This window comes from Schistocerca piceifrons, chromosome X (assembly GCF_021461385.2).
Source record: "Schistocerca piceifrons isolate TAMUIC-IGC-003096 chromosome X, iqSchPice1.1, whole genome shotgun sequence".
In the NCBI taxonomy this organism is placed as follows: domain Eukaryota; kingdom Metazoa; phylum Arthropoda; class Insecta; order Orthoptera; family Acrididae; genus Schistocerca; species Schistocerca piceifrons.
The window spans coordinates 24,756,415-24,781,095 of record NC_060149.1 but is presented as its reverse complement, the minus strand read 5'-3'; the positions used below and the strand labels follow the sequence as shown (position 1 = coordinate 24,781,095).

Below are 24,681 nucleotides of genomic sequence, written 5' to 3'. Positions count from 1 at the left end.
TTTACATTTGAAATAATAATAAATAAGACTGTAACAGAAGTGGAAAAGCTGTCAAGTGAAGGTCTTGCTATTGCAGATACCACCTAATGGAGGAAAAAGTAGACCACGTTGGTACACTTATTACAGAAGCAGTATTATAAATAAAGCACTGTTATAAATGACAATGAACAGATGATTATTATTATTATTATTATTATTATTATTATTATTATTATTGCAATGGTTTTGGTGCCAATTCAGGTGACAGTAATGGAGACCTGGATGGAATTGTGCTATGCACCTCATTCTTTATTTCATTCTACGATTGCGGATAGCATGTTCTTTGTTATGCTTAGGTTTACATTATTGTATGACTTTTATACACAGCTATTACAGTAACAATTCGGATCAACTTCTTGGTTGTTGGTTATTTCATGGTTTCATATTACACTATCAAACATTTTACTCTGTAGCTGTTTCCCCCATTGTCAGAAACATGTTCTTTTTTATACTTACATATACTTTATTATTCCGTGACTTATATGCACGGTGATTGTAGCCTACATGTGTAAAACATACTTCAGAGCTATCAGCTGTGGGCGTGTGTGGTAGCAGCTTTTGTGACCTCACAATCACAGTGTAGCCACCTACACGCAAGCTCTCATGTGACATGTTTCAGCAGCCCGGGTATAGGGCGGAGAGCTGCAGCAAACCAATCTTAGGACTGGTTACTGTAATAACAGCAGACATACAATATAGAACAAACTCGTGACTAGTTAAACTATGACATAAATGTAACTAAAAATAAAGTTTTAAAAAAGTCTCAGGCTAAGTTTTACATGGGATCACGCCAATATGAACTGTCTCGTATCATCTAGCAATTTCATCAAAAATGCTCATGACATGAACTAGACTTTATCTTTCTTGAAATGTGGCAAATTCTTCACAAAAAAAAGGCATTCACAAGTACATGTTAGAAAATAACATGATTTATAATTTGCACAAGTTTTTCTAGACATCTGAGTAAGCAGTTGTCACGTTCCACTAGTCAGTGCAAACACTGCACCACCTATATACGTAAGAAACATGCAGTTTTCAACTACCATGAAACCTTGTTCCTTTGGCACATTATGATTCACTTAATAAATAAAACTATCTTCACAAATTTACCACTATCACTAATAATGGAATTCGATAAAATTAAGTCAACAATTATACTGATACAGGAAATAAATGAAAGCTTGATGTAACTACAAAGTCCACTAAGCATCAAAAGGCACAATACAATATTACAGATATGCACTGACAATCACATGTGAAAGGAATTGGGCTCTTTAAGGATATTTTTAACAACGCCTTGTTTTACAACAGCTGTAACACCTCCTCCCAATCCCCACTCTTGTTTTAAAACATCTGAACAAGTGAAAATATTGATACAGAAAAAAAATTACAGTTGCATCCATTAATAAGACCATGATATATGGAGTGCCAGATGTGTAAGGAGGCTGGTTGCATTCTTTCCAAAGAAACTATTCTGGCATTTGCCTTCAGCAATTTAGGGAAACCATGTTGAGATACAAAATTTAAAAACAAATTTAACCAACATTTCCAAATGTACATATTAAAACAATACATACATAAAAAGGCATTCTACATCATATACATGGGGAATATGATCCATGCACATGAAAATATCTAAAACACCCAACCCACAATCACAAATTAATAGCTATTGTGTACAAACGCGAAGCAGCAGAGTGCAAGTATGTTGTCACTATATCAGCACTATTCATTACAATGCAGTCATAGACCTCAAATTATTTATCACAAGCATAGAAATTCGTGTCAAATGATTTAAGACTGAATGTAAAAGAAAATGTGACCACACTCGACCCTCCTTCCCTGTGACTAGTTTCATTAAAGATAAATTAACTCAGTGACAGTGAATGAACAGTCAGTTTACGACATATGTTCCTACACTCCACCAAAAGTCAAGATCAGCAGAGCTCCTGCACACCCTCAGAGAAAAACACAAACACTGAAATGTTTTTAGCACTGGACTGAATGAATGCTGAATTATGGGACTCAAATGGGTTCAACTTAGAAGACTGCTACCACCATTAACCAAAATATTTGCCAAGTACACAAATCTGAATCAGTATTCTCCTTCAGAGTAGACCTAACAGTAGTTTGTGGTGGAATGGAAGAACATCGCTCTGTAAACTGCTCGTCTACTGCCACTGAGTACACTGATTATGATGAACCTTGTCACAGGGTAAGGATATGGTTCAAGTAGAAAACACCTGTGCATTAATTTGCCACAACAAATAGTTTCTTTGTAATACAAACAATTATTTTTATTATTTGCTGAAGAAGCAATTATTAGCTCTTTTCATTTTAAAGAACAAAAGTAGCATATTACTCAAAGCTGTAAATTTCTATTTGTAATTAATATAAGAATCTCACTAAAAAAATTCATTCCACTGATTCCTGTAGCAATTCCCTTCTGCAAATCATACCAAAGTACTGTCTCATGCAAGCCCCAAGCTACCACCACCTCTGCTGTCGTGATATCTGTAAAATGGAGTGTTAAATACGAAGCAATCAAATCTACTTAATTTCATGTACTGTCACAATGATAATATTAAATGAAAATTTTCTGATGAGAAAGATTCGAGAGTATAATAGTTTAGATACACAGTAATTTAACTTCCACTGAAAGTCTCGCATAAAAGTAGATCCGACAAGATTTCAAACAAGTGTTCCGTGGAAATATGAGGCCCTAGAAGCAATTTACTTTTGTTTTTGGATCACAGTGTATGGTGCACCGTTCAACCACTGTCACCGCTATAATCTAACTGTTCTCAATGACTTAGTATGCTGTAACAATTTAGTAAAGTACAGTGGAGTAAGTGGTGTGGTCCAAATAGTCAAAGGGTACGGTTGTGGGAGTGTCCAAAGAAGCCCTTGAATGGGACTAAGACCACTGTGATCAGAAGTGGGTGTAAAGCAACCCTTTTAGTTGGGCTTTTTATGGAGGAACCTAAAGGAGGAGCAAAGAGGGAGGTAGGGCACTGAACCAATAGTGAATGCTGCATGAGAAGAGTGTGGATGGGCCCAGGAGAGCATGGGAACCCTAGAAGGAAAAGCATATAAACTCAGATATGGGGTGAGGGTGATAATAGAAGTCCAGAAAGGGTAAAGTCCAGAAAGGGTAAAGGCCAGTAAAAAGTGGGACTCAGATATGCAAATACATGACAGCAGCATGGAGATTAAGCAAGGGCACCTATGTAGGTTACTTATCATCATACAGCCCACAGAGGATAAAGAGTGAATGTTAATCTTAAGTTTCAATGGATTTTTCACTGGAAACTATTTTTTTTTAAATTGAGATCTTTTTTAAAACAGGAAGAAAATTGCAGAAAATAAGCATCTTGGTTATTAATAAACCATTTATCACAGAAAGTAAAATAAATGAAACTTCAAAGAAGAGGAAAATGAAATCTCAAAATACACAATGCCATGTAACACAAATTTTAACACTTTCTGTGCCTGAGAGAGAACACTTACAGCAACACAGAAATATTATAAAAAGCACTGAACACACTAATGCATAACTCTCCTTTGCATTTAACTGAACTATAAAATGTGCATAGAGCACAGGAATCAATGAAACAAACACCATTTGAAGAGAAACCAATAAACTCCTAAAAGAGAGAGACAGAGAGAGAGTTGCTGGTAAGAAGTTATGCTACTCCTTACCCGACAAATGAATTCCTTTCCGCATCCGGTCTTGGGCTGAGGCAGAGCTGGCTGAAATTGGACAGCCAAGCAAAAAATAAATCCCACATTTTTTTTTATTATCAAGAATATGAAACAGCAATAATGAATTCCTCAGTGTATGTTTAACAATTATGAAGCATTAGCTTACATAATTTGCTTCTTAGATAAAAATTTCAGGATTTGGACTGCCAACAGGTCAAATGGCGAAACAAAGACCAGCACTTACTAACCCTACAGTGGGAGACTGGAAGACATAAAGCACATCACACTTTCAGTAATGTGCCACCACAACAAACTCTGGGAGTGTTGACACAGTTTGAGATTTAATTTGTCCCATGTGCTCCCACTCCATTGCTGGTAGGTGATGGTCTCAGTCTAACTGCAGTATCACTAAAACAACTGGTTTAATTCCTTACACCACATTGCTGCAAATGCCATTACGAGGTACCACTGGAACTTTCTGTAATCACACTGAAAGTTATCACAAAACAATTATAAAAAAACATGTTGGATGTCTGAGAAATATGTACTGTACTACAGGTACAGAGTCCCTGAACCTTAAACAAGATAACATTTAATGCCCCTATGGTTGTAGAACACTGGTTAAGTATTACATTCTTTTAAAGGTCTTCAGTGACAAGCCACAGTTTTATATCATTATATTAATGGGCCAATGTAGGGCACATGTGTTTTAAGACAACCTGATACACAGCTGAAGGCAGAACATTCCAGATGATGGAATGTTTGAGAAATTAATATTATATATGTTTTTGCATATTCAAGATTTTCATACTCCACTGTTTGTACGAGGGTTGGAGCTTTAATAGTGGCAACTATTTATTTACAGTTTGTAAAAAATAGGTGTGTGTTCCAAAGTTTTACTGACATTCAAAGTAATCACCAGCATTGTGTGAAACTTGTTGCCAGCGATGTGGAAGTCATAGGATACTCTTAGCAGTGCTAGTTGCGTTGACAGTTTGAACGATGCGGTCTATTGCCCGACAAATTTGTAGCAGTTCTGAAGCGAATGCTGTGAAGTGTTTCCTTCAGTTTAGAAATCAAGTTGAACTCACGAGGGCTTAAGTCAGGGGAGTGCAATAGGTGGTATAGCACTTAGCAGCCACAACAGTCAAACAAATCAGTAACAGCTTGCACTGTATGTGCTTGAGCATTGTCCTGCAAAATGATGGTCAGATCCTGCAGAAAGTGTCATCACTTCTGTCTCTATGCTGTTCAGTTTTGGAACACTACCTACAACCAGCTTAGAGAGAGAAGTGATGATACTCTCTGCAGGACCTGACCATCATTTGGCAAGACAACGTTCAAGCCCGTACAGTGCAAGCTGTTACTGATTTGTTTGACTGTTGTGGCTGCTAAGTGCTATACCACCTATTGCACTCCCCTGACTTAAGCCCTCGTGAGTTCAACTTGATTTCTAAACTGAAGGAAACACTTCACAGCATTCGCTTCAGAACTGCTACAAATTTGTCGGGCAATAGACCACATCGTTCAAACTGTCAACGCAACTAGCACTGCTAAGAGTATCCTACGACTTCCACATCGCTGGCAACAAGTTTCACACAATGCTGGTGACTACTTTGAAGGCCAGAAAACTTTGAAACACATATCTACTTTGTACAAGCTGCAAATAAATAGTTAGTTCCAACCCTCATATATATTAGCCAAGACTATGTCTAGCATCCAGTATTCTCCAGCAAATGCTTAATCACTGCACAGTTCCTTCTACAAGCTACAGTTATGAACAGTGACTTCAGATGCCGAAGACTACAATCATTTGCTTTTGGAGCTTCTCCAGATATGACATTACTGGTTTCTGTCCCTTCAACAAGCAGGAAAGGTAAACACTACACTTTTTTTACACCCCGAAATAATAAACATCCAGGAAAAGGGACAATCATTAGAAAGCACTGGATCGTTGAAGGAATCTCCATCATACAAAACTGTTGCACTTCTGAACAAGAATCCTGAGAAGACAATTCAATAACAAATTGATAATTGCTGGAAAGAGGGCATGAACACTATGAGTTTTAGTATATGAAATCAATGACTGCAGGTCAGACTTAATCAAATGGTGAAAAATGGTAGATAAGAAATGTAGCAAAGGTCCAAATGACAAAGGCTATGGAACTAACTACTACTGTATGTCAGAAAATTAGACACCCCAGGCTAATACAATGTATGCTGGGAATAATACCTCACGTACAGGGTTTTCCATTCATCTGATGACTGCCTGCCTGCCTGGGATATTGCAGGCACTCCACGGAAGCCACGCCTGCCAGTCGAATAGGATCCGCGGAACTGCACAATGCCGCCCCCTCTTTCTTGTGGGTTTTAGCCTGAAGGCCGTACAGATATACGCGCCTTATCGGCCAATGTCATTCGAGCAGTAAAACAGGCAGCACAAGTGTAACAGTGGAGTTTGCGAATGCAACAATGGCAGCAGTGAATTATTCAATTCCAAAGTGAGTGTGTGTTTATGACTCATACGTGCATACAGAGTCCATTTGTACTATTCGGAGATTGTTTGCGCAGAACTTTCCCAGTGTTTGAGTTCCGAGTCATGGCGCAGTTTGCAAATTAGTGAATAAATTTTGTGAAATGGGAAGTGTTCAAGATAATAGGTGTAAAAGATGACGAGCAGTGTTCGCAGAAGCCTGTCTCAATGACACTGGATACTGCCCGGAAAATTTCCATAAAAAGTCTCTTAGACGTCTTTCGCAGCAAACACAAATATCTTGCAACCTTGTACAAAGAGTTGCTAAGCTGCTCGGGCTAAGACCCTATAACGTATCAGTAGTACAAGAACTTCCACATGGTGATCCTGCGCACAGGGTTAAGTTCTGCGAATGGGTTTTAAAACAAGTGTATGACAGTCAAATGGATCTTTATCTCATTCTGTTTTCAGATGAGGCTTGGTTTCATTTAAATGGGTATGTTAATTCCCAAAACTGTAGATATTAGAGAGAAGACAGACCTGTTGTGCTTCATGAGGAACCCCTTCATGTCCAGGAACTAGGGGGTGTGGTGCGCAGTTAGTGGTGACACAAGAATAGGCCCAATTTTTTTTAATGACAGAGTTGTAGGTGAAAGATAAGTGCAAAAAAATTTGTAGCCTTTTTTTTTAATGAACTGAGTGAAAGAACGAAGCTTCGCATTTTTTCAACAAGATTAAACAAGGGCTCATACAACTAATGTTTCTTTGCACACTACTCATGACGTGTTTGCAGAAAGAGTGATTAGTAACAATATCTGGCCCACCAGAAGTCCTGATTTAACTCCATGCAATTTTTATTTGTAGTGTGCGCTGTAGGACAAAGTCTACACAACAAATCCTCTCATGATATAATACCTCAAGGATAATATCTGAGAGTCAATTAATTTAATATCTCAGAGAGAATTACATCGTGTGATTAATAATTTCTTGAGTAGATGTCAGAAATGCATGGAAAATAATGGCAGTTATAGCATCTCCTTGCATGACTTGGGTGAGTACAAAATTAATTTGCTTATATTTTAAATGTAGTCACGTTGAACTGTAACAGTAGATGGGTGACACGGCATCTGATCGCCTGCCAACGGAGCGCTCACTGCGCAGCATCTACTGCAACGCACATGTAGCCATCAGATAAATGGAATACGCTGTATATGACCCACAGCTTGTTTTGGGCCATTCCTGCATGCAGCATTTCAAGTAGTGAGCATTATCAATATGACTGACATGCTGCCCATTCAGCTTTCCAAATTATCATATAATATTTAAGGGGGATCCCAGTGGTGTCTGCATTTACAGGCCTGGAATTTAAGCGTGGTGCATGATCTACTGCTTACCAACAGCCCATATTATAGGTTTTCATGGCCGCTCTTTTTCACTTCATAATGTTTTATGTAGCTTAGAAAAATGTAAAAGGGAATGTATTTATAGTGATTTTCATTTACTACAATGTGTCAACACTCTCTCATTACTTTTGTACAGCTCCAACCACTTTAAATTGTCCCTCCAACTTCCAGATATAAACTCACATTACAAAGCTGTAAAAAATTCCTAGCACAATGAACAGGAAACAGAAGAGAGAACAAAATTGTGTGAAAGTCTTTATTTTTACAACAAAGTGCACAGAAACCCAGTAACAGGAATATAAACTGAAAGGAAAAATTGAACCCAATTAATGGCCTGAACATAAAGGTATTCAATTTTTTCTCATTTTTCTGTACCTTTCTGGTGTCTGGTACACCACACAATGTTTTACTTATATATTCCCCTAGATAACACATTTCAAATTCAATTATTCCTATTTTGCACCAAAACTCTCTTAGGGACACATCCAGGCCAGTTTACTATTTATCAACTACACAATTCATCAAAGAGTCAGAATTACTTTCATGAAACTACGCCACAATGAACTCTTTTGTTTTTGGTTCACAAGTTTTTAGGAAAGCTGGCAATCTTTGTGAAAGTAGTATTTTATTTCTGATGCAGTTCAGAGACAACACTTCTGAAACCATGCGGCCAGGCAGTCAGATGTAGACTCAGAACAACAGTCTAAACATTACAGGCATACTGCATGGGCTGAAACTAGTTACAAAAATTAATACTTCACAGATGTAAGTGTCCAGTATTTTCGAAATGTTGCTACCCACAACCACATATAGAAAGACGACGACTTTAGACACTGACTGTGTGACGCCTGTTGGTTTATGACCTTTAACATAACATTAATGGTACTTGCTTCTGTTCTAATTTAAAAATGTGCAGGAGTGCAACTAATTCAAAGCTTTTGATCAATATATATACATTCACAGGTAAGCTGAAAGCACGAACTCTAGCCTCCTGCAAAGAATGAAAAATGCTGGTCACAAATGGCAATGAATTTACTGGGGTATTTCAATTAATGTAAGGCCAAATACACAAGGGAGCATTGTAACAGCTCACTGGGCACACTGCAATGCAAAAATGGCTGTTTTTGGGAAATAACACAGTATCTGACAGAGAATGTCATCTTCTGGTTTTGGGAGTGAATTTTTTACAACTTTTTCTCAGAGAAATTATGCTATCTGCATTACTTTTTCAGCAGCAGTTAATGTGTGACACAACAGGATTTAATTACAACTCCAATCCAGAACCTTAGCACTTTTCACTGAGATAGCTGCTTCCCATCCTACGAGGCCTCATGTAGCTAAGAGTCTGCATTTACAGCAACTGATCCATAAACACCCCCCCCCTCCTCCCCCCCCCCAGTGGGTGGGTCTCACACACACACACACACACACACACACACACACACACACACACACACACACACACACACACACACACACACACAGATAGAGAGAGAGAGAGAGAGAGAGAGATTTTTTAAAACAACCCTGACATCCTGAAACTAACAAGTTATTTCCAGAATTATCAATGACAGAATTTTTCACTTCTCCAAAAATTAAACACTTCATGCCAAACAACTGACAATTTCAGAACAGATTTAGCCAGCCAATGTTTATCCATTTTTTTTTTGTGGTGGGGAAGGCGGCGGGGGGGGGGGGGGGGGGCTACAGTCATTCTGATGTTACAGTTCATAAGAAGGCATGACAACTGTCAACAGGCTATAGCAGCAAAGCATTCTATAAGGCATTAAATCTAGTAACTGTAACTTAATGCCCATACGTCAGGTCTAAAAAGTACACTACTGTAGAAAGAGTGTGAACAACTACTTATTTAGCACTGATATCTATGGTTGGAAACCTAAAAATCATCTTAGAAATTAAAAAATCAAAACATGGCATAGTGGGACCAAGAGGTGAAAATGAGAAGAAATAGCTTACCCTCCTCATCACCTGAGTCACTGGTGGACGAAGAAGATTTACTTGATCTTGAAGGAAACCTTTCACGTCCATGGCTATCCTCAGAGCTGGCTCCAGATTCATCACTTGGTGATTGAGATGTATTTGACCTCGAGTCAGTAACTGAATAGTCATTAATCTTATCTGAACTATACGCTGAAACACCATGTCTAGAACTACTGGCCCGAGTTGCAGAGACTTTCTGCCTTCCACTACGTTGATCAATTCCAGATCCAAGTGGTGATGAAGTGTAGTTTTTTATTATCTGTTGGTCTGATTCTTCCTGCAATGATTTTAAAACACATTTCCAATACTCATCAATAGTAACAATAAAGTTTTTTCTACAGCTACATACAACAGCTATAACACCAATCAGCTGATTCATTCATCTATACTGAAATAAAAAAATAAAAAATATGGTGATACAATTACATAAAATAGTTCTTTAAGTAAAGAACTACATGAAACAGTGATATAATATCCATGAGTCAATATAATCCCCAGTGATTTGGATACCTCCAATTTTTATTCTGTGCAGAGGGATCTTGTCAATTTCTTTTAATAAGGCTGAACATTGCAGATAAGATCATTAATTCGATTATGTCTATATTTATTAATAGGGTCATTCCATTTACTGTGTGGAACTGTATATACTGTGTTTTGTCAAAGTTTAATGAGAGCCCATTTGCAGAGAACCACTTAATGATTTTCTGAAAAACATCGTTTACAGTTTCACCAGTTAATTCTTGTCTGTTGGGTGTGATAGTTATACTTGTATCATCGGCAAAATGTACCAGCTTTGCATCTTCCTGAATATAGAATGGCAAGTCATTAATATAAATTAAGAACAGCAGAGGACCCAAGACCGAACCTTGTGGCACCCCATTCTTGATTGTTCCCCAGTTTGAGAAATCACCAGTTTTTTTGCATATTATGTGAACTGCTTATTTCAACTTTCTGCACTCTTCCAGTTGGGTATGATTTAAACCATTTGAGCACAGTCCCATTCATACCACAGTACTTGAGCTTATCTAGAAGTATTCTACAATTTACACAATCAAAAGCCTTTGAGAGATCACAAAAAATCCCAACGGGTGACTTCCGGTTACTCAGAGCATTTAATATTTCATTAATGAAAGTATAATGGCATTTTCCATTGAAAAACCTTTCTGGAAACCAAACTGACATTTTGTTAAAACTTTATTTTTACAAAGGTGTGAAGCTACTCTACAATACATTACTTTTTCAAGAATTTTGGATAAGGCAGTCAGAAGAGAGATTGGGCAGTAGTTGTTGACATCAGACATATCCCCTTTTTTATGCAGTGGTTTAACAATGGCATACTTCAGTCTATCTGGGAAAATACCCCGCTTCAGAGAGCTATTACATATGTGGCTAAGAATCCCACTTATCTCTTGGGAACAAGCTTTTATTATCCTGCTGGAAATGCCATAAATTCCACGTGAGCTTTTATTCTTGAGAGTTTATCATCTTCCTAATTCCAGAAGGAGAGGTGGCTGGAATTTCAATTGTATCAAATGGTGACAGTAAGGCCTCTTCCATTAACTGTCTCACTTCTTCTAATGAACATTTAGATCCTATTTTCTCGACAACATTTAAAAAATGATTATTCAAAATGTTTTCGACTTCCGAGTTTCCATTTGCTTTGATGATGATGCTGTCATCCTGTACTCTTGGTTGTCCTGTCTCCCTTGTAATAATATTCCAAATTGTTTTGATTTTGTTATCAGAGGTATTAATCTCAGACATGATGCACATGCTTCTGGACTTCTTAATGTAGCACAGTAGTTTTTATAATATTTGGCTGTTTCTGGGTCATTACTCTTTCTTGTTGTTAGATACAGTTCCCTTTTGTGGTTACAAGATATTTTTATTCCTTTAGTAAACCAAGGTTTTTTGCAAAGTTTCTTATAATTACATTTAACTACTTTCTTGGGGAAACGGTTTTCAAATTCTCTTACAAGTGTATCATGAAATAAGTTATATTTTAAATTAGCATAGGGTTCCTTGTACACCTCATCCCAGTCTAACTACTGAAGATTTTCTCTGAAATTTCTAACTGTTGAGTCATTAATTGAATGCACAGCTTTGGAGGGTAGTTTTGAATTGCTGAATGGAGCTATGTCATATACTGTAACTAGCTGAGCATCATGATCAGAAAGCCCATTCTCAACAGGACAAGTATTTAATGTTTTTAAACCTATCTTGGTCTATAAAAGTGTTATCTATCAATGTGCTGCTGTCCTTTACCACCAGAGTAGGGAAATTAATGACAGATGTCAAATTGAAAGAACCAAGCAAGACTTCCAGGTCATTCTTCCTATTACACTCTTTCAGTGAGTCGACATTGAAGTCCCCACAAATAATAATTTGCTTTCCCCCGTCTGACAGATAGCACAACAAGGCTTCCAAGTTTCTCTAGCAATATAATGTCCTGTACTTAAGAACACATTGTACATTCACTTATTTAAAAAACAAACAGAATAAAGCTGAAAATGTAGCACATTAACTGGAGTCAGTGAACAGGGTAAAATGCTCCAGAATTTAGCATTATACATTGAAACTTGAATGAAAGAAAAACAGCTTACTGAGCTTCTCAAACAACTTTTAGCAGCTTTGGAGGTTCGTGCAGCTCCTAGTTTGGGAAACAAATACACCACCACATAATTTATTTCCACTCACTCAGTGTCTTATAATTTTATGGAAGTAACTCATCACTTAGGAAAGAAGCACCTACAGCACAAAGGTAACCCTCTCAGAAGAAAAGTGTTGTTCATAGCTACAGCACCAGATGAAAAAATTTATGAAAGCCGTCAGTGATTCAGAAAGACATTCGATATGCAGTCTTAAATAGTTTTCATTCTCTCTCTGATAATCTACAAGGTTACCAAGGAAGCAATAGAATTTTTAAATATATTCTGAAATCTTTTCTTCTAGAACACTATTTTTTATTACATAAGCAAATCTTTAAGTAAATACTTGTAGAATGAGTAGCACTGTATAAAATTATGTTTATTTTGGTGTTTCTCTTGTATCCTATGTAATTATAAATATTAATAGTTTTTTTATTTGATAAATTACTTTCAGCAGAGCTGAACATTGCTTACATTGCATAAACTACACATGGGAACACTATAATTTGTTCGTAATTGTGGATGCAAATCTAGGTATCTGCTTGCAATCTCTTGAACAACAGTTTCAGAAGTCAAGTTTTTTAAACGTATATTGTGATTGATTTTCTGTGCTTGTGTTTTTATAAATATATTATTACTTGATTAGAATATAATAGAGGGAAACATTCCATGTGGGAAAAATATATCTAAAAATAAAGATAATGTGACTTACGAAACGAAAGTGCTGGCAGGTCGATAGACACACAAACACAAACATACACACAAAATTCAAGCTTTTGCAACAAACGGTTGCTTCATCAGGAAAGAGGGAAGGAGAGGGAAAGACGAAAGGATGTGGGTTTTAAGGGAGAGGGTAAGGAGTCATTCCAATCCCGGGAGCGGAAAGACATACCTTAGGGGGAAAATAGGACAGGTATACACTCGCGTGCACGCTCCCCCCCCCCCCCCCCCCCACACATACACACTTATCCATCCGCACATACACAGACGGATGGATGTGTGTGTGTGTGTGTGTGTGTGTGTGTGTGTGTGTGTGTGTGTGTGTGTGTGTGTGTCCTTTTTTTTCCCCCTAAGGTAAGTCTTTCTGCTCCCGGGATTGGAATTACTCCTTACCCTCTCCCTTAAAACTCACATCCTTTCGTCTTTCCCTCTCCTTTCCTCTTTCCTGATGAAGCAACCGTTTGTTGCGAAAGCTTGAATTTTGTGTGTCTATCGACCTGCCAGCACTTTCGTTTGGTAAGTCACATCATCTTCATTTTTAGATATATTATTACTTGATTAGTAATATATACGTTTTAATTTCTGCACTGTAAGATATACATACATTTTAATGTATGTCAAAGGTTTTGTTTTATTGTCTCACTCCACCACAATAAAACATAAAAGTCCATACTTCAAAAATAATGATATTTTCAATGTAACTATGCTTCATAAGTAGGAAACTCTACCGAAAATGATATTGTGTGCAAATAATCAACAACTCAAAACTTCAGTACGGAAATTCATTTTTATAACTTGTACTAGTCCATCACAGCTTTAAAGACTAGTTTGAAGTAGCTATCAGAAAAGTAAATTATTCCCTAGTTTTAATTATCCTACTATCATAAAGAGAATTAAATTTAAAATTTTTATTTCTTAAGCAAAGTTTGATATTTGTTAAGTTGTATTTCTTAATACTTTTTAAATACTGTATGGGCCTGGTGTGGTTAAAGTGATAACATTTTATGTAATATTAGCCTAATACATCATGGTGGTAGGTTCACAGCCAGTGTTTATGGAATTGGTGATCTCAAACAAACAGCACGGCATGTAAAATTTGATGGGAAATATCAGATTACAAGTGCAGTATACATTTAATGGTTGACTCACATTCGATGGAACAGAATGTCGAAACATTCCACAATGCATTTCAAATGGCACAAATTCACAGAGGACTTCAATGGAACAGAACTGAATGTCAAGGTTTCTTCGGAAGGAAGTTTTTACGTTTATGCCGATGGGGAGAATAGACTCATTGTCTTTAACACAGGCAGTTAACTTTTTTTCACTGCGCTCACTTATGTAAGCTTATAATAGTGTATTTCGCAACTTCTTATGCTTTATTTTACTAGTTGTCTTTGTTTTTGTGACACACTGAAAATGTTCCATGATGAATGAATAGAGGTACATATAAAGAAGAACATAAATTGATGAGGCTATTTTCATTTAATACAATTGTAAGGGACATCACCACCATCATTAGTGTTTTGGCAAAAGGCTGGTTTTCACATGGTAGTTCTCCAGGCTGTCCGGTCTTCTGCCAACCTCTTCAGGTTCGCATAATTTCCTCTTCCCTTTATGTTGTCTATCATCTTGTAACTCCTCCTTCCTCTTTGTCTTCTTCCACAAACCAGTCCTTCCAAAGCATCTGCTAGCAAGCATTCCCTTCTCAATGAATGTCCCAACCAGTTCTTTTTTCTCTCTTAGAATCTTCAGCTGACATCTCTCACCAATCCTTTCCAATATTCTTTCATTACTCACTCTTTCCATCCAGCTTATCCTCTCCATTCTCCTCCACATCCACATCTCAAATGGTTCTAACCTTTTTTCATCCTCTCATCTCAGCGTCCATGTTGCTGCCCCATATAGTGCCACACTCCAGACAAAACATTTGCCTTTTCCTTAGACATTTATCTAATTTGCCGCATAAGTCTCCTCTTTCTGTTGAATGCCTCCTATGCTACGGCAACTAGAGTTTTCACCTCCTGGTGACATCAAGTCTTCAGTAGTTGTGCTTCCAATGCACTTACTTGGCTAATAGTAACTTGTCCTATTTTAATACTGGACTGTGTGCATCTTGTACTGATGATCATACACACTGTTTTTGCTGTGTTTATTTGCATCTCATATTCCACACAAGCTTCATTCGTATCTCAGCATGTTATCCACTGTCCGCTCACTTCCTGCCACTAATACCATGTCATCAGCAAATCTTGTCCATTCTATCCTCTTTACACAGATACATACTCCTATTTATCCATCTAAGCATTTCGCAATAATCTCTTCAAGGTTTGCGTTAAACAACAGTGGGGAAAGGAAATAACCTTGTCTAACACCTCGTCCAATGCTGCTGCTTTCTGACATTTCATTTCCAATCCTTATCCTTACTTTATGGTGCAAATATAGATTCTGTATCAGTCATCTCTCTTTCCAATCTACCCCTTTCCTCTTAAAAATATCAATCAGCTTGTCCCACTGAACTCTGTCAAAAGCCTTTTTTAAATCTATAAAAACAGCAAAGATTTCTCTACCTTTTTCCATATATCTTTCCCCTATATTGTTAACAGGACAATAGTATCTCTTGCTCCTTTTCCTCTTCTAAATCCAAACTGCTCCCCTGCCTATCCAGTTTGCTATATAGTCTTCTATTCAACACTCTCAGCACCACTTTAGTTGCATGAGAAATTAGACTGATGGTCCTATACTCCACATTTTTTTGCGTTTCTCATTTTCTCTATTGGTATCGTAACTGTTGCAAGGAAGTCCTTGAGCCATTCCCCTTTGTCATATATCTTGTTACAGAGGTAGACTATTTCTGTTTTTACCTTGTTTCCCAGACTCTTCAACAATTCTGCTGGCAAATAATTCCACATGCCTTCCTACTCTTCATCTCCTTCAGCGCATGTTCTACTTCTGCTTCCAAGATGGTGAATCCCTTTCCATCTTCCAGCACATATTGCTCCTCTTCAATATTAATTTTGTTTTGTCTTTCATCCCCCTTATACATTCAATATATTCTTGCCATCTGTTTAATACCTCCTGTTGTTCTGCTAGAGTACTACCCGCTTTTTCTATTTCCATGTTATCCCTCTTTCTTTTACGTTCAAAAACTATCTCACTAGCCAGTCTATACAGCATTTCATTCTTTCTCCCTTTCTCCATTTTCTCTATTTCAATGCATTTCTGTTTCATCCATTTACCCTTGCTTCAGTTTCTCTTCTTAATTCATTATTCATTTTCCTGTACCTCTTTTTGCTTTCTTCAGTTTCTACATTTTTCCACTTTCTCCGCACTTCCATCTTTTTCAACATGTTTTCTGTTTCCATTCTTTCCTGGAACCTTGGGATACTCTAATCCAGGGCTTAACAACTGGCCGTTTTCGAGTGCGAGTACTCGCGTCTGCTCAAGCACGTGCTCACGAGCAGGTGCAAGGTCGCGGAGTAGGGAGGGAGGGGAAATGCGCGCGCACGTATGACTAGGACCGCAGCGTGCCTATCGAATTCGCACCGACTGTGTAACGTTAAAAGTACTACGATCAGCTCTAACAGTCACTTCGCTGGTTAAGAATCATGTCAAGTCGCCGTTGTGTAACCCCAACCATGCTTTCGCAGTTCAACCCCCATTGGGAGGAATTGTATCTGTTTACAGAAAAAGATGGTGTTGCAAAATGTTTAGTATGTCACAAAACGCTGAATTCTTTTAGGACATTATATGTCGTACCACGCGAAAGACTACGGAAGTGGAAAATGTGATGGACCAGATAATGCACAGGAAGTTATTAAACTTAAAAGGAAGCTATTCGGAGAAGATCTGGATGACGAAGGAAAATCAACTGAGGCAGCTCTCAGAGTGAGTTACAAAATTGCTTTCCTTTTAGCAAAATCCCTGCGGCCCTCCACTGATGGCGATTTAATAAAAGAATGTTTGGTAGTTGCAGCGGAACATTTGTGTCCATCCCAAGCTGAACAGTTTTGGATTGTGCCATTATCTAACATGACCATTATGCGTCGCATACAGGACATGGCAGACGACTTCCAGAGCCAGCTTGCAAATATCTGTAAAGATTTTATGGCGTATTCTCTAGCTCTGGACGAAAGTGTTGATATCACTGGAACAGCGCAGCTTGCCATATTTATTAGAGGTGTTAATAGAGATCTTCAGGTGAGGGAGGAGCTCCTCGATGTAGTAGCCATGAAGCACACCACAACCCGAGGTGATATTTTAAGTAGTGTTGAAGAAAGTGTTGAAAATATAGGACTGTCGTGGAATTCTTTAGTTTCAGTGTCTACAGACGGTGCACCAGTGATGACAGGGAAAAAAATCAGGTTTAGTTGCGCTGTTGAAGGAGAAAATGCAAAAACTGACCGTGCCAAATGAAATAAGGAGCGTTCACTATGTGATCCACCCAGGAAAACTTATGTGCAAAGAGTATCACTCTAAAAAATGTGATGAGTGTTGTTCGTACAACCAATTATATAAGGAAGCATGGGCTACAACATAGACAATTTAAAAGCTTTCTTGAGGATGTAGAAAGCCAGTATGGTTGCCTGCCTTATTACAGTGAGGTCCGCTGGCTTAGTCGTGGCGAATTATTAAATCGAATTTTTGCCTATTAGATGAGATAAATATGTTCATGGAAATAAATAACGTGTGTTCCTGAATTGAAAGAGCCTTCATGGAAATGTGATCTCGCTTTCTTAGCAGATTTAACTAGCCATCTGAATGCTTTGAACATTTCACTACAAGGTAAAGATCTGCTAATTACTCATTTCATAGATCGAATACGAGCTTTTAAAATGAAATTGACACTTTGGGTGAGTCAGCTGGAAACAGGAAATCTAGCTCATTTTCCTAAATTATCATCCATGCAAGATGTTCACAAAGACTGAACGTTATCACATAGTTTAGTTGCCCTTAAGGAAGAATTTGATCAACGCTTTCAAGATCTGACAGCACTAGACAGTGATTCTGATCTGTTCTCCTCTCCATATTCAGTGAATATTTAAGAGATTCGTCTTGAGCTGCAACTAGAAATTATTGACCTGCAGTGTGACAGAGAATACAGAGACAAATTTCAGAACAAGAAAAAAATTTTGGAATTTTACAGACACTTCCCTCAGGATAGATTTCCTCATTTGCACAAACTGGCGGCTACAATAATATCAATGTTCAGTTCCATGTATGTTTGTGAATAACTGTTCTCTGCAATGAAATGTAACAAGACGCACCTGAGAAACGCATTGTCTGATCGAAATTTAAACTGCACGCTGCGCCTACGATGCACAAGAACAATTACTCCGAACATAGACGCAATTGTAAAGGGCAAAAAGTACAAGATAACAGAGAATCCCACACTTCAGTGACACCTTTTATTGTGTAACAGTTCACAAATTAATACAAATGTAGAGGCATACACTAAGCTAATAAAATTATGTGGCACGTGTACATTCACCTTTATTTGTTTCATTTGTCACAGTAATAATTCGTGAGTGATATACCTGCAGGTGGCCGCGGATTTACATTGACTGGCGGCAGCTGTTGTGTGCCCCACGTGACTCTCCCCACTCTCTGGAGAGTGGGGGTAGCGTGCTCGCGCTGCTCCGTGCTTGCGCCTTGCTGCTCACAGCTTGCTCCGCGAGCACGTATGTTGTGAAGCCCTGCTCTAATCCCTAGTACTTCTTTGGCAGAGCCCAAGAGTCTTTCCTCATTTTTATCCATTTGTCACTAATACTTTCATCAACACTACCTCTTTCCCATTTTTCCATAAACCTGTTTTCCAAATCTGATGCCTTTCCTACCTCCGAGTCTTTCTATGTTTAGTCTTTCTTTTGCTTTACCTCTCCAGACTTTTTTCAATTTCACTTGCATTTCTCCCACTGCTAGGTTGAGGTCTGAATTTATATCCACTCCTGGATAAGCTTCGGCAATTTTCAAATTTTTTGTATCAGGATGTAGTCCAACTCATATCTTTCCCTATTCAAATTTGACATCCCTGTGTAACGTCTCATTTTGTGGTGTTCAAATAATGTGTTACCCACTGCTAATGAATTTTCTTTACAGAAAGTAATTAGTCATTTTCCTCTCTCATTTCTTATTCCTAATTCAAATTTTCCTACTGTATCTTCATCTTCTTGTAAAGGACAGTAAATGAGAAATGTTTATGAAATTCAGAAATACCAACACAACAGCAATGTTGTTTCTGCCATTGTTTTACCAAGTTTCCTGATCATTATCTTCCCCTAAAGGAGGAGGGAACTTATTAGACAAATATCACTTGGAAATACAAATTACTGTAAATATTCACATTTACCATTCAACTCACAATGTGTTTTGGGGGATTATACCACTGTCATCGCATGGATTTGTTTCTATTAATTAGGTCTAGATGGTTTGTAAGCACAACTACTTCTGGCTAACCTGTGTCACTCTTTCAGTGGTTACAGATTGCTCTCCCAGCTGTATTTACAACACACACACTTTTTACAAAACTGCAGTTTTTATAAAGAGTCTTGTGTAAGTAGTTTGTGGCAAGTGTACATGATGTAAATACACTGTCAGGGAGGAAAAATATCCCAACACCAATAAGGAATAGTGTTAGATAAACAACAGTTCGCAGGTATGTTTCTACATCTGAAACATGACGTCTATTCACATTTTGCTACAGTCGCGTAAGAGTGGCAGTAGTGGCGCCCCTATGAGAAATAAAATCAGGTTTCCTTTAAATACATACTGTAACGGTTGTGATCATCTGTTAACTTCGAGACTAGATGTAGTGAATTGATGTTTGTCAAGAATACCTGTAAGACAACAAAGACCCCATAATCAACAGCTCACCAAGTTTGAATGAGGTCATGTAATAGGGCTATGAAAAGCTGGATGTTCTTTCTGGGATATTGCAGAAAGACTTGGGAGGACTGTAGCCACTATAACTAATTGCTGGCAGCGGTGGTCACGGGAAGGTACAGCAACAAGAAGACCGGGCTCCAGACAGTCATGTGGCACCACTGAGAAGGATGACGACATGTTCGGCATATTGCTTTGGCACATCGTACCGAGTTTGCAGCAGCAATTCGAGTAACAGCTGTCACCACAGTGACATAATGAACTGCTATAAATCACGGACAGCTCAGAGTCACACACCGTGTAAGCATGCATTCCCCTGCCACCAAACAGCCGACATTTGTGACTTCAGTGGTGTCAAGCAAAAGGTCACTGGAGGTCTGTTGTGATCTCTGATGAAAGCTGATTCTGTCTCAGTGCCAGTGATAGCCCTATGTTGGTTGAAGAAGGCCATGCGAGCTCCTGCAACCACCTTGTCTGAAGGCTAGACACACTGGATCTTCACTTGGAGTTATAGTCTGGGGTACAATTTCTTATGACAGTAGGAGCAATCTTCTGGTTATCCCACACACCCTGACTGCAAGTCTGTTTGTCAGTCTGGCGATTCGAATTGTCGTGCTGCTGCTCTTGAACAGCATTCCAGAATGTGTTTTCCAACAGGATAACACTTTCCCATATACAGCTGTTGCAACCCTACTTGCTATAAAGTGTGTCAACAAGTTTGCTTGGCCTGCTCAAGAACCAGACCTGTCTCCAACTGAGCATGTATGAGACATCATCAGGTGAAACTTCAGTGTCAACAACAACCAGAATTAACTGTCCCTGTATTGACCAACCAAGTGCAACAGACATCAAGCTTCATCTGACACTTTTGCAACACAATGTACACATGTCTGCATGCTTACATTCAACTTTCTGGCAGTTACATCAGTTATTCGTGTACCAGCATTTCACATTTGCAATAGCTTTTCTCAGGCTTACATTAACCTGTGAACTTGCAATGTTAATTACTTAAACATGTTACCTAGACAAATGTATTCCCACAATTTCATTATGTTACATTAATTATTTTTTGGTGTTGGGACTTTTCTCCCCGTCAGTGAATGGCTGGAAATACAATCAACGGCCACAAAGAGTGTCACAGGTGCACAGAAAATGTCTTGTATACAAATGGTCTACTAATTAAAATATATCCATCTGATGATGACGGAGGTGTAATCCTATATAAAGTGAAGTAGAAATAGCACTGAATACAACTTGTTACATTAATTCGTATTTTTAAATCAATTGCAGTAAGTCTACTGACAATCTGAGAATGTATCATCATTCACACGATACTATTTACTATAAAATATAAGTTGACATTACTATTTTTAAAGACAAAAAGACAGAAACGGCTACTTTTGTGCAAGATACGAGCTTGATGCTTCAGAAACATACACTGGTGACCTGGAATAAAACTGTTTAAATCACGTTTAGTGCTTCTCCATCCTCAACACTGTCTACAGGGCATATTTCCTGCTGCCCTGCAATTTACTTCTACACTTCTACACCAAATAACGACTTGTTCTAAAACTTGCAGTATCATACGACCAGTATTTTTTTTTTTGAAAAAGATATATACAGTGCTTTCACAAAACATTTTTGTGATCTGCATTTATTCCAGTACTAGTTGTTTCACTATACCTGTGCCCACACTCCTTTTCCTCTAAAGTCACTTTCTGATACTTAATATTCACTACTGATTGAAAATTCTCTCTCCACTTAATCCAGGTGATAAGTTCCAGGCCCACGATGTACTACACTTTTGTTTTTGTTCACAGGTTCCCTACTAGCATACTACTGACCTGACTACAGCAGTTTGGATATTAGCTGCCAAGTTTCCCGCCCATAGCACCACGTGTTGATATTAACTTATTTTATTTATCATTCAGTTTTTATATTACTAATTACGCTGCTGACAGTCTACTTACTTTTTTTTTACACCTTATGACAATGATAGTTGTGTACGGTTTTGTTTTGTTTTATTTTATTTTATTGTACTTTCACCTCCACCCTGAGACCTACTTTAAGATATGCATGTCATTAGCTGATCAGCTCCAGTTCTGGTATCATGTCTTCACTTTATGCTTGGCTTCACTATATCATTTTTGTACAGGCAATATGAACCACATGTAAGCATTTCCAATCTCTTATTTTATCCATGGATTCAATATTGTATTATTTACTGCTCCTGTATTTCTTAGGACCACAGCATTTTGCTGTATGTATCTTACTGTTGACACACAAACTGTGCGATCGGTGTAAGTATGTGCCATTTTTTTATCTTTAAATTTTAAATTTGTATTAAACAAGCAGAGTGATTTCAGTCACATCTACTTCAAGATATTTGAAAATTTATTAATAGAAATAGTTTTGTTTGTGCTCAAAATGCTCACGTTACAGTCAAGGAAAGTACTCAATTTCGACAGGAAATAAGAACCTACCAGAAGAAGTGTGCTCTAATGGCCAAGACTATAAAGCATAACCTATTGTTACAAACTCTTTTTAAATGTGTACTTCAAATAAACATTCCTTGCATCTTCTTTCCTGCCAACTGACAGTTATTTTGTATTAGTAATAGATACAGGTGATGCAAACTTTAATGTTTGGAGATCTTTAGTAACTGTCATTCCATCATCTTTTGTTTGAGATGAACTGCTTGATAAAGCCTTGATCTGTCCTTTCTATGCAGTAAAAGCTTCAGCCCAACCAGAGGTCAGCAACAGACTAACCAATTACACACTTCAACCCCTTTTACACAAGTGCCTTTTGGTCTCAGTCTATTGCTGGTGTCAAGTGAGGTTACTGCAGCATCCATGACATTTTATTTCTGTATTGAGTCTCGCCTGTCATGAGTAGTTGTTTATTTTTGCATGTTGGCACCAAAACTGCAGAGGCTGCGACAGAGGTCTGGTATGCACTTTGGCACACCCAAAAGGTGAAAGTGAGGTTATGAGGGACCATCTTTCTTAACAAGTGCCTAGACACAGCAGAAATGGGGATGCTTTGCTATCTAATCTATTGTCACATTACCATAATCTTACACTGTGGTAACCAATCAAGCAGATGAATCAAAGCAGCGGTTCATTTTATCTTCAGTTGGTACATTCATTGCAATACTGGAAGCTACTACTGCCTTTTCTTCATTTGAAAGTGAGACTCTGTCAACCTCATACTTGTTATTTACATACATATTACCAACAAGTTACAGGAAGCTCCCAATGCCAAAGTACTATTATGTTTAGGCAATCTAACTTCTTATAACACCATGACTTGACTGGTAAATGCTTCTCTACAAACCTACAGGTTTGAGGTTTATAATGCACTGTAACGCTAAATTTTTACTTTTCTTGACTAGAAAAAAGCCAAGCTGCATCATAGTATTGAGTCCACATTAAATTAGTTCTAAGCTTGGAAGAAAAGAAAGCATACCAGAGGCAACAGGACAATCATCATGGTAGCAGTCATCGTTTATTACAATGCCATCAAGGTGTGCAGCCATAGTCTGCAAACCACTGAGTGCATATAGAAAGTACTTGCCGTACTATCATTTATGTAGGAATAGCACAAAGTCTACTTAAATGTCCTTGCAGGTAATTGGTCTAACATGTTCCTTGCAGGTAATTGGTCTAACATGTTCTTTGCAGTATGTACAGGAGCAATACATAGAGGGCTGAAAAAGCACTCTAGATTTTTCACTTGATGTGAGTTTTTGAAACTTTGTAAGTAGACTTTTGCTGGATAATTGACATCTCTCTAAGTACTGCCAATTCATGTTTTTCAGCATTTTGGTGAAGTTAAACAAACCTGTGACAATTTGTGCTGTCCTCCTTTGCATATGTTCCATATCCCCCATTAGTAGTACCTGGTACGGGTTACGCATTATTAAGCAATATTCTAATATGGGACACAAGAATTTTTTTCAAGCAGTTTCCTTTGTAGATGCTCTCTTTAGTAGTTTTTGGAGCACACTGCTCTACAAATATGGAATTAGTTTCTTTTTCAATCTGAGTCTTCTACACACATCAAAAGAAGCTTTGCATCACCTCAGTTCCAAGAGTTCCGGAAACTGTACAGAAAATTGGAATAGAGATCAACATAAACATCATTTCCGTCCTTTTTATTGCTCACGAAAACCACACATTGCATGTTGTACCACCATACAGTGAGACCTTCAGAGGTGATGGTCCAGATTGCTGTACACACTGTTACCTCTAACACCCAGTAGCATGTCCTCTTGCATTGATGCATGCCTGTATTTGTCATGGCATACTATCCCCAATTGCATCAAGGCACTGTTGGTCCAGACTGTCCCACTCCTCAAAGGCATAAGGAGAATGTCTCGTTGAGACCGATTGTCAGCACTATTGGCTCTCCTACGTACAGACTTGCAAAACACTTAACTAAATTGTTGGCGCCTATAGTTGGTCACTGCCCACATCATATTAAACTGTTTGTTGATACCACAAAACAGATGAAGATAGGCCCAAATATCATTGTCAGCCTCGACGTGGTTTCTCTGTTCACCGAAGTACCTGTGGATGACACATTACAACTGCTGGCTGCTCATTTTTCCTCAGAAATTTTGAAGTTGTTCCGGCATATCTTGATGACCACTTACTTTTTATACAGTGGAAATTATTATGTAATGACAGATGGAACAGCCGTGGGTTCGCCACTATCACCAGCAATAGCGAATTTTTTCATGGAAGATTTTGAAGAACAAGCGTTGAGCAGTGCTGACCTCCGCCAATCATGCTTCTACAGATAC

The 24,681-nt window shown here is 38.1% G+C and overlaps 1 protein-coding gene across 3 annotated transcripts in view; it reads right to left on the bottom strand.

Moving 5' to 3' along the window:
• The window catches only part of LOC124721409 (PHD finger protein 23A-like), a 53,915-nt gene that overhangs the window by 11,474 nt on the left and 17,760 nt on the right, over nt 1-24,681 (bottom strand). Inside the window, exons 4-6 of one of the 3 annotated variants that reach the window (XR_007006328.1) lie at nt 9,598-9,898; nt 3,742-3,792; nt 496-710 (exon numbers count right to left, since the gene is read on the bottom strand). Coding sequence is in view for 2 of the 3 variants with exons in the window: in XM_047246357.1 (XP_047102313.1) it covers nt 3,742-3,792; nt 9,598-9,898 (352 nt within the window). In the remaining variant the exon portion in view is untranslated. The remainder of the gene's footprint in view (nt 1-495; nt 711-3,741; nt 3,793-9,597; nt 9,899-24,681) is intronic. The other 2 variants (XM_047246357.1, XM_047246358.1) reach the window with 2 other exon arrangements.